Below are 11,706 nucleotides of genomic sequence, written 5' to 3' on the forward strand. Positions count from 1 at the left end.
CAGGATAAGATTCCTTCATCTGACTCTCCATCTCCGATGTAACATTTCCACCTGCTGCTCCTCCCCAAGCTACTATGACCAATGCTCTCTCTTTGCCACGCAACTGCTTCAACTTTCCGTCTTTGATCCTCATAGGAAATGTCTCAACTGCCAAATTGTCCTTCACTTGCACATCATCCACTTGGATCACATGAGACGAATTCGCAATGTATTTCCGCAACTGAGACACGTGAAATACATCATGCAAATTCGCAAGCGTCGGTGGTAAAGCAATACGATAAGCCACTTCTCCTACTCTTTCCGTAATTTGAAACAGACCAATAAAACGCGGCGTTAACTTCCTTGACTTCAGCGCTCGACCAACATCCATCATAGGAGTCACTCTCAGAAACACATGATCTCCCTCTTGGAACTCAAGTTTCCTCCACCTCTTATCATGATAGCTCTTCTGACGACTCTGAGAAGCTTTCATCTTCTCCTGAATCATCCTAATCTTTTCCGTAGTCTCTTGGACAATCTCTGGTCCAATTACCGCACTCTTACCAGATTCATGCCGGCATAACGACTTCCTACACCTCCTACCATACAAAGCTTCAAACGGAGCCATACAAAAACTCGATTGAAAACTATTGTTGTAGGTAAATTCAATCAACGGAAAATAACTATCCCATGCACCTCCTTTTTCCAACACCCAACGCTTTCTACAAACTTTCCCAGAATCTCGATGTAAACCTTGGATCTCTATCTGACACGATACTCGAAGGAATACCATGTAGGCTAATGATCTTCTCAATGTACAATTGAGCTAACTTCTCCATAGGATAATCCATTCTCATCGGTATAAAGTGAGCAGACTTCGTCAATCTGTCCACGATGACCCAAATAGCTTCACAGTTCTTAAGTGTCCTCGGAAACCCAGAAACAAAATCCATTGATATGTTGTCCCACTTCTATTCCGGAATAAACAACGGTTGCATAGCACCATACAGCTTCTGATGTTCAATTTTCGACTTTTGGAAAGTCAAACAAGAATAAACGAACTCAGCAATCTCTTTCTTCATTCCAGACCACCAAAACAACTTCTTCAAATCGTGGTACATCTTGGTGGCACCAGGATGAATACTCAGTCCACTACGATGTCCTTCTTCAAGAATACTCTTTCTCAGTTCCACAACATCGGGAACACAAACCCGATCACCAAACCTCATTATATCATTCTCGTCAATCCTGAATTCACCTCATTTTCCTTGATTAATCAAAGTCAATCTATCAACCAACTCAACATCAGCTTTCTGACATGTTCTAATCTCATCAAGAATACCACTCGTCAGCTTCAGCGTACCCAATTTAACATTATTAGAAGTACCATCACATACCAAACCTAAATCTCGGAATTGTTCAATCAAATCCAATTCCCGCATCATTAGCATATACATATGTAAGGACTTCCAACTCAATGCATCAGCCACGACGTTTGCCTTACCCGGATGGTAATTCAGCCCAAAATCATAGTCTTTAAGAAATTCTAACCATCTTCTTTGCCTCATATTAAGTTCTTTCTGATCAAAGAGGTACTTCTGACTCTTGTGATCGCTAAACACTTCAAACCTCGAACCGTACAAATAATCTCTCCATAATTTCAATACAAAGACTACAGCTGCCAATTCTAAGTCATGAGTAAGATAATTCCTTTCATGCACTTTGATTTTCCTCGACGCATAAGCCACAACCTACTTATTTTGCATTAATACACCGCCCAATCCCATCAATGATGCACCACAATAAACCACAAAATATTCCGCCGAATTCGGCAAAATCAGGAATGGAGCACTAGTCAACCTCTTCTTCAACTCTTGGAATCCTTCTTCACACTTAGAATCCCGAATAAACGCTTTCCCCTTTCTAGTCAACTTAGTTAACGGTAATGATAACTTCGAAAATCCTTCAATAAACTTCCTGTAGTAACCCGCGAGACCCAGAAAACGACGAATCTCTGACGCGGACTTTGGGGTTTCCCACTGAGATACCGCTTCAACCTTCGTAGGATCTACAACAATGCCATTCTTGGAAATCACATGACCAAGAAAGCTTACTTCCTCCAACCAGAACTCACACTTCGACAACTTCGCATAAAGCTTCTTCTCTTTTAACAATTATAATACCACTCTTAGATGTTTCGCATGCTCTTCTTCGTTCTTAGAATATATCAGAATGTCGTCTATAAATACCACAAAGAACTTGTCGAGATAAGGATGAAAAATACTATTCATATATTCCATAAAAACACCACGTACATTAGTAACCCCAAATGGCATCACTGTATACTCGTAATGACCATACCTTGTTCTGAATGCAGTTTTCTGAATATCGTCCGCCTTCACTCGAATATGATGATACCCAGACCTCAGATCAATTTTGCTAAATACACTTGCTCCAACCAGCTGATCCATCAAATCATCAATCCTCGATAATGGATACCGATTCTTGATAGTAACTTTGTTCAGCTATCTGTAATCCACACACAACCTTATCGAACCCTCTTTCTTCTTCACCAACAACACTGGCGCACCCAATGGCGAAACACTAGGACGAATAAATTCCTTCCCCATCAACTCTTCTAATTGATTCTTCAATTTAGCCAACTCAGATGCCGACATGCGATAAGGCGCCATCGACACAGGACTCGTCCCAGGAATTAATTCAATAGCAAATTCCACTTCCCTCTCATGTGGCAACTCTCTAACATCTTTTAGAAAGACTTCTGGAAAATCAAGTACAACCGGTAATTCACTACTCACCGCTTTCCCTTTAACTTCCATTGATGCAACTAATATGAACATGGTAGCCCCATGTCCAACCGCTTCATTCACCTGCTTAGTAGTCGTCGCCAAATCTTCAACATTGGCATCTTCATGAAAGATAACCGTCTTTGTAAAGCAATTAATATGAACCCGGTTGAATTTCAACCAGGTCATACCCAGAATAACATCAAGTTGTTCCAACGGAAGGCACACTAAGTCCATCCCAAACTTTCTACCAAAAATATCAACCGGAAAATTCAAACAAGCAGAAGAAGTAGTTACTGAACCCGACGCAGGAGTGTCAATAACCATACTTCCATTAATATCAGATATTTCTAATTCCAATCTTTTAGCACAATCCAACGAAATGAACGAATGAGTCGCCCCAGTATCAATAATTGCAATTAAAGGCGTGCCATGGATAAAACATGTACCTTTAATCAATCGATCCTCCAGAGTAGTGTCTGACCCAGACAAGGCAAAGACCTTCCCACTAGACCGGTTCTTCTTTGGCTTAGTGCAATGTGGGCTGATATGGCCTTCTTCGCCGCAATTGTAGCAAGTCACGATCTTCATCCTACAATCAGAAGCAATATGACCCGCCTTACCACACTTGAAGCACTTCTTTTCTCCACTCTTGCACTCATTCCTTCTATGTCCAGTCTCACAATAGTTGTAGCACCTAACGAGAGCACTAGAATCTCCCCCACTAGGCCTTTTCCAATCACCAGCCTTTGGATTTCCTTTACCATATGGCTTACCTCTATCCATATTCTTCTTACCCTTCTTGTCAACCAACTCGCGAGAGTGAGATGACTTCAGCTTAAGGTTATCCTCTTTGAAGATTCTGCTACAATCCACCAAATCAACAAATCGGAAAATCCTCAGATACCTGATACCTTGCTTAATCTCGTCCCGAAGAGCACTCTCAAATTTAATGCACTTCGAGAACTCACCGGCTTCATCATTGTTGTAGAGAACATAGAACTTTGTCAGCTTAACAAACCTGGAAGCATACTCTGGCACCGTCATATTACCCTGTTTCAGCTCCAAGAACTCTATCTCCTTCCTTCCCCGAACATCTTCAAGAAAGTACTTCCTCATAAACTCTGTCTTGAATATAGCCTAAGAAATAGTTACACCGTCAGCGTCTAGTTCAGCTCTCATAGTGACCCACCAGTCATCTGCTTCTTCTGACAACATGTGAGTACCATACCTCACTTTCACGTTCTCAGCACAATCAATGACTCTGAAAATCTTTTGGATCTCCTTCAACCACTTCTGAGCACCTTCTGGATCATGAGTGCCCTTGAACAATGGAGGATTTTTCCTCTGAAATTCCCCAATTTCCTGTCAGCATCGATCCCGGCTTCATTGGCATTTCCTCCCAGCACACCAGCAATCATGCCCAGAGCCTCACCGATAGCATCGTTGTTTCTTCCACCTCTTTCAGCCATTGTTCTGCTAGTCACAAAACAATTCCATTAGCACCAAAAGTATCGACAATGATAACTCGCACTAGTCGCATACAAGGGAACAATTGACACTAACACTCTGGTTACAACGAACGACTATGCTCTGATACCACTATTGTAACGCCTGGAAATTCGATTATTCGCTTAATCTAGACGTTTAGAGTGTTTAGTGAAGTTTTCGTATTTTGAGACGATTTAGTCGGTATTAGTTAGGGATAGCGGATCGATATTTAATCAAGAGTTTTGATATTTTCAGTATTAGAAATATTATTGGAATAATATTTGAAGCTTTGGGAATTTTCTGAGTAATTAAGATTAGACCGGAAATATGATATATTGGTCGAATTTGGATTGTCGGTGTTATTTTAAGAATCGTATGTGAAATTATTAGATTAAAGTCGGATAGTCAGAAAAAAATATTAAGAATAATATTATTTACAAGTCAGAATTTATTATTTTGATGGAATTATATTAAAAGTGATATATTGGTTATTTAGATTAATTATCTTATTGGGCCTAGATTTGGTTGTGAAGAGGAAGTGTTAGCTAAGCCCAATTGAATGATAAAATTAGGGTTGTAGAGATGAGAAGTGTAGTTGTCATTTTTGGAGAATACAAGATTTGAAGAGAAGAGACAAATCTTGGAGAAGATGAACAAAGCTTAGAAACGTCCATCCATGGTGCCAAATCAGAGACCTATCAAGTTGTTTCAGATTAAATAAGGTAAGGGTGGGGTTCTCTTGCTATAATGGGGCCTATAAGCAATTGTATGTTGGGAATTAGGGATTTATGTTAATACCATTATTGTGTTAGATTATTGCTGGAGATTAGAATCTATGAAATATTGTTTCTGTGACTATTGTCTGTTCAATGTTATTGTTGAATTTGCCTTTGATATTCTGAGCAATTAATATAGTGGAACAATAATGGTTTAAGACTCTATGCGCAGCGTTATGGAAATAATTAAGAAAATGAGCTAACGGACGACATCCAATTGTTCATTGCCAAGACAGCCCATTGCCATTGACGGTCGGCAGCCGCACACGCTGTTGTTTTGTTTGCTCTTGTTTGGTTCTAGTTTTGTTATTTGTTCTTATTTTATTCTATTTTGTTCATGTATTTACTGATGTGTGGGGATGCATTATTTGCTTGCTGTTACTACATGGCATATGTAATAGGAATGAAACATGAGTAGAAATGAATGATAATAAAAATAGTAAGATGTTGGTGATGTAACAGTAGTAATAGCAAACATTAGAAGCAAGATATATATAATAATATTAATAAGTGGACATGAAGCGGTATATATATTAGAAACAAAATAGGATTAATGGAATGCAAAACAGTCTCGTTTGACTGAAATAGCCAAATTGAGCGATATATTTAGTTGTCCGGAATTTGATGAAAATTTACGTGGTAGCTAAGTTTAATTAGTACGTTAACGTGGTGGTGTTATTTTGTCGAAATTGTGATATTAATCGGTCGATTAAATTAAGTCAAATTAATTTTTATAATTCTATTTGATTGGAATAAACTTGAACTTAGATTAACTATTCGGTTTATCGGTAAATTACAATATCTTGAGAATTTAACCAAACGAATCGAATAACCGGTAAAAAATAGAATTTTATCCGAATTAACTAGTTGAGTTGTTTTTAGTGACTTGGAAGTGTAAACCGAAGACTCATAAAGTCGTGAATATTAAGAATATAACAGAAAATTAGATAACCGGTAGCAACGCGAAATTTGCACAATTAATTGAAGTATGCTTTGTGAATAATTTTGGTTAGTTGATAATGGATTAGTGAGTTAATTAGAAGACTAATTTATAGAGGATTATGAGACTAATCTGAATTGACTTAATGAGCCGAACTGTTGTGATATATCGAAGCATGACGTTGTCGTTTTGATACTTAACATGATATCTAATTTAGTTAAATGTTAATTGAAAGTTGATTCAGTTTACTTGATAAATTAACATGTTGAGATTACCCTACGAACTAACCGAAAATTGTGATTTCGATTTGAATGCCTTTGTTGCGAATAATGTTGTGATTGCTAATATGTTTATTAATGTGCATCATATGTGATTAGCCTTATGGCATGAACCCTAGCGGGTTGTCGTTAGTTTAGTCGATTACGACGATAGTTGTGATAGTCCTGATGAAGTGTGTATTTATGATGACGTGCCGAACATGATGATAATTATGATGATCTTGTTTATATGAGAAGTTGTATAATTGCGATGATGTGTCGAAACAAGACGATGTTTGTGGTGATTGATAATATGTGACGTTGTATATATTTGTGATGATAATTTTGTGACTAAGTGAAGATGAATGATTAATTGTGACGTTGAATTACCTCTAATAATTGGTAATTACCAGTGATGTAGGCGTATGCCTCGCAGTGACGTGTGATTGTGATGAGTATGTGGCATATGTCTTGTTTGTCGAGTCACATTGCATATGCATACTCAGTGACAGCCTGAATTGGAAAATTAGTGACGAAGGCTTATGCCTTGTGCCTCATAATTGGGCAATTGGTGACGGGAGCTGAAGCTCTGATTGGTACCACATGCATATACATGAGTCATGTCCCATGTGTCTTATGTGATTCATAGTTGTGACGTTTTGTGATGATATCGTGATTGTATATTGTGACTTGTTAAATGATGGAAGTATGTGAAAATGTGAATTGATGATTTTATGAATAGTACAATGATGTCAATATTTGTGAATGCGATTAACTGAATATGTCTGGTGTGACTTATATGTGATGTTTTGTGATTAGCCGTATATGTGATGTTTTGTAATTAAATGTATATGTGATGTTTTGTGACTAGATGAGTGACTTAAATGCTGTGATGTTTTGTGACTAGATGAGTGACTTATATGCTGTGATGTTTTGAGACTAAAATTGTGATTTATACTCGTGACATATCATGATTTGACTTGCAAGTGAATGACTGATATGTTTTTTATACAATTGATGCGAATGTGAAGTAGTGTGACTTATGATGCGATGAGAAGTACGTGAGATTTGTGAGTTGGTGAAAGTATGAAGTGTATGGCGATATTAATACTTGCGATGTGATGACTATATATGCTTGGATCCTAATATACAATTTATCATGCGCTCACTTATATGATTTGATATCTCACCCTTTTCTTTTGTTCGCCGTTGCCTTTATATTGGTAACGTACAGGTGTTCGAGTATGAAGATTTAGTTGTCGTTAATCGAGTCGGTTGTCGCTCTGATACGTAGCACTCGGGGGGACGATTTATAATGTTTATGATGTTGTTGTTTATTGCGACTGTCCTGGTTTATTAGGATGATATGTTAAGTGAAGTTGCTTTATTAATATGATGTTGTTTATGTGATTAAGATGTTACTTGATTATGAAATTGAGAATCATGACTCCGCTGTTATATTAATAAAAGAAGTTATTCTATTTTAGAAAGTGCTATGTATCCGCTAAATGCAATGAAGTGATTTATTGTTGAAGTGAATATGTGACGCCTCATTTGTTTGTCGAGAAATTTTTAAATACTCTGATATTTTCCGCATTATAATTGCCGGGTAGAAATGGGGTGTTACAACTATTGTAACACCCTTCTAAACCCCGCGGCAATTAATAAAATAATTAGAGTAAAACATAAAAACAAGGGTGCCACAATTAAATAAAACAAATAAACCAATTGTAGTCTCATGTCATGCTTTAATAGGAACGTTCACCAAAACAACATTATTATGTTTATCATAGCGGAATAACAAAACATCTCCAAAATAATTCCAATGGAACATAATCCAAACCACACAAAGTGGAGTGTAATAGAATTTAAAATCTAAATTTATCGTTCCCAGTGTTACAAGATTATAGCATGACCGACACGACCCAAAATAACCGGATGACTCTACGAATCATCTTCATCAAAGTAAATAAGCCGCTACTTTTCAATATGAAAATGTCAACATGTAAGGGTGAGTCTCATTCACAATTAATAAATATTATGCATTCATAAGCAACAAAACATCATAATATATCATTCACCCAATGTTGCAATATATTCGGATTTTTCAATTATCATTCCCCATACGCAACAAATACATCATCCAACATAACAATGAAATTCATTCAGTCATGTTATAACAAAATGCATATGAACCAACTAACACTATGCATGTGGTACCAATAAGCCGTGGAATTAATCCCCCTGACCGATCTAAACATCACCGAGATACAGTCTCACCGACACAAATTTTCCACACAATGGGAATTATGTCCACCATCGATCCAACATCACCGGGATCCATCACCAAATGCTTATGAATGAATGCACACATATGACATACTTAAAAACATCACCAATCCGATGCACCGCATCGTCTCACCTTAACTCACCATTTTCATCACCGATAAAGTATGCACATGCTTGCAAATCATTCAATCATTTATACATTTATTACGATAAACATAGCAAAACCATAATTCATTCATCACTACATCAACACATTGTCATACTCAGAAGATCACATATATGCAAATGTTTCATTTCGCCAAAGTAATTAAATTGAGTTTTAAAAATTAAGTCGGGTCACTTCCCATCTCACCATAACATCATAGAAATTATTTAATTAGCTTTGCATCACCCAGAACGACACATAAAAAGGATACACGGATCAAAAGATACGCTGTTTAAAAGTTCGGAAATTTTCTGCACAGCAGGGTCCGCTTAGCGACCCTCCAGCGCGCTTATGGAAATCAATTTCCAATAACCCCGCTTTAAACGACCTAAGACAGTAACTAACTACGTTGAGACCTCTGCTTAGCGGGATAGGTCCGCTTAGCAAGCTCAATTATTTTTTGAAAAACGAACATCATCCGCTTAGCGAGCTAGAGGCCGCTTAGCGGACGTGCGATTATGCAGAGTTTCACCTCTGTGACAGACATGCGATTCAACACATCCTTCACCCAAAATCCCTTCTAAACATCGATTAAAGGCATAAAATCATCAGATACACCATCACACATCATCAAACATCAATAAAAACATATTGTTAATCTATAGTTCATGCAATTTCATCAATTACCCTAAACTATGACATTCCCAAGCCTAACAATTCCAACCCCAATATATCCAATTGAATCAAACCATATCTTAATCAATTCTATTACCTATAATCACATAATAGATACTAAAAGGAAGAGTCCCCTCTTACCTTGATTCGAATTCTTGAAAGCTTTTCCTCTTCTTCTCTTCTCTTTTACGTGTTCTTGCTCTTTCTCCTCTTTTTGCCTTTTGACTCCTTTTTCACAATTTCCTCTATTATTTGAAAAATAGAAATTATCTTAAGTAAAATGCCTAATCATCACACCCCCTATTTACTAACCACAACTTAAGCCCAATAGCTCTTTATTCCATAATTTCCCAATAATTCCATTAATTAATTAATTCTAAATAATTAGTTCTTATTAAATTAAATAATAGGAAATATGGGGTGTTACACTTTTCCCCACCAAAATCTTCAGGTTGATCATAGGTCACGTTCACACTAAAAGCATATTCAACCATGTCACAGATCAGATTAAAGTTTTCCTCATATTCCATAGGCGGTCTTTCCTCTTATTCCATAGGCGGGCGACTACTTGAAGCATGCATATTGCTAGTCTCATGTATGTTACTCGATATTTTTTCACCATTAAACGTCCAAACCCAATAATTTTCCATGAAACCCCTTCTATGCAAATGCCTGACCACATCCTTTGGGTCACTAATTATAGGTCTATCCCCAAATTTAAGACAATGACACCTAACTCCTCCTTCGCTTCGACAACATTCTTGAGTAAACGCCCATGTGATAAACCCATTAACTCTTACTATAAAATTGAGTTTTAGTGCACGTCTTCCTGGTTCCAATCTATCGTACATCCAACTACGATAATACGAATAATATTCCATACTGCACATATATTCAATCATTCTCTTTTTAGTAACTATTATTAAAAATTTAATTATATCAACTATAAATAAATTTTATAATCATTTTGCAACTATATATATATATATAAATAAAATAAACATATATAACCATATAAACATATAATAAATATTTTTTAAACAAAATACTACTTCACCCTATACTACTATATCCTTTTTTTTAAACAAAATAATACTTCACACTATAATAATTCTCTTGGCCTATGAATTGTTGAAAGGCTATGGAAGAAAAGGAGGTGCCCTAAGGGTGATGATGCAGCTAGACTTACAAAAGGCTTATAACATGGTTAATTGGAGGGCCATGGAGAGTATCTTGCAGGAGGTTGAGATCCCTAGGATATTCATAGACTGGATCATGGATAGTGTGACTACTGTATCATACAAGTTTAATGTCAATTTGACTGACTTTATGCAAGCAAAGAGAGGAATCAGACATGGAGATCCTTTGCCACCCTTGCTCTTTGTGATCATCATGGAGTATATGCATAGAACTATGCAAAAGATGCAGCTGGATACTAATTTCAAACATCATGCCAACTGTAAAAAGCTAAAGCTGACTAATTTGATTTTTGCTGATGATGTCCTCCTTTTCTGCAGAGGAGATCCCACCTCTGTAGAAAAGATGCAGAATGCCTTCAAAGCTTTCACTGATTCCACAGGTCTGGTAGCTAATCCCACCAAGAGCACAATGTTTTGTGGTGGAGTTGACACTCAGATGCAGCAAAGACTTCACACCATTAGTGGCTTCAAGGAAGGTGTTTTCCCTGTAAAATACCTTGGAGTTCCCCTTACCCACAAGAGGCTGAATATCCAGCACTACCTTCCTTTAATTGACAAAATTGTGGCTCGAATTCATCACTGGACTAGCAAGTTACTGACATATGCAGGTAGAGTCCAATTGGTTAAAAGTATAATAGTTGCCATTGCTCAGTATTGGATGAGTTGTTTTCCTCTTCTAAAATTTGTTCTTAAGAAGATTGATAGTATATGTAGAAGCTTTATTTGGACAGGGGATGAACATAGCAGGAAAAGCTCTGTGTCTTGGGACATTATGTGCAGGCCATATGCTCAAGGGGGTTTGCAGGTTATTAATCTACAGGTGTGGAATAAAGTGTTGATGCTTAAATGTCTTTGGAACTTATGTAGATTGGCTGAGAATCTTTGGGTCCAATGAATGCATAGTTATTACTTTACCAAAAATGTTGTAATGAACTATGAGATAAAGATTAGCAACAACTGGATATCCAAGAATATTTTGAGGCATAGAGGGCTTATTTCCGAGCTGCAGCAAGAGTGGGAAGAATCCATTTAGAAGCAGAAGTTTAAAGTGAGTACTTTCTAGAATTGCTTGATTGATGATGGAAATCGTGTAAACTGGAGAAACATCATCAGGAACAACAAAGCTAGGCCTCGAGCTATTTTTTGTC

General features: G+C 37.1%; 1 protein-coding gene across 1 annotated transcript; it reads left to right on the forward strand.

The window, feature by feature from the left end:
• The first annotated feature begins 10,562 nt into the window (after positions 1-10,562).
• On the forward strand, positions 10,563-11,453 carry LOC131660481 (uncharacterized). The gene has a single exon (XM_058929727.1). The coding sequence runs from the start codon at positions 10,563-10,565 to the stop codon at positions 11,451-11,453; it is 891 nt and encodes a 296-aa protein (XP_058785710.1).
• Positions 11,454-11,706: the final 253 nt, after the last annotated feature.

The sequence above is a fragment of the Vicia villosa genome, linkage group LG1 (assembly GCF_029867415.1).
Source record: "Vicia villosa cultivar HV-30 ecotype Madison, WI linkage group LG1, Vvil1.0, whole genome shotgun sequence".
NCBI classification, from domain to species: Eukaryota; Viridiplantae; Streptophyta; class Magnoliopsida; order Fabales; family Fabaceae; genus Vicia; species Vicia villosa.

Excerpts from the sequence above, each read along its gene's own strand:
- LOC131660481 (XM_058929727.1), top strand. The coding sequence starts at position 10,563 with ATGGTTAATTGGAGGGCCATGGAGAGTATCTTGCAGGAGGTTGAGATC.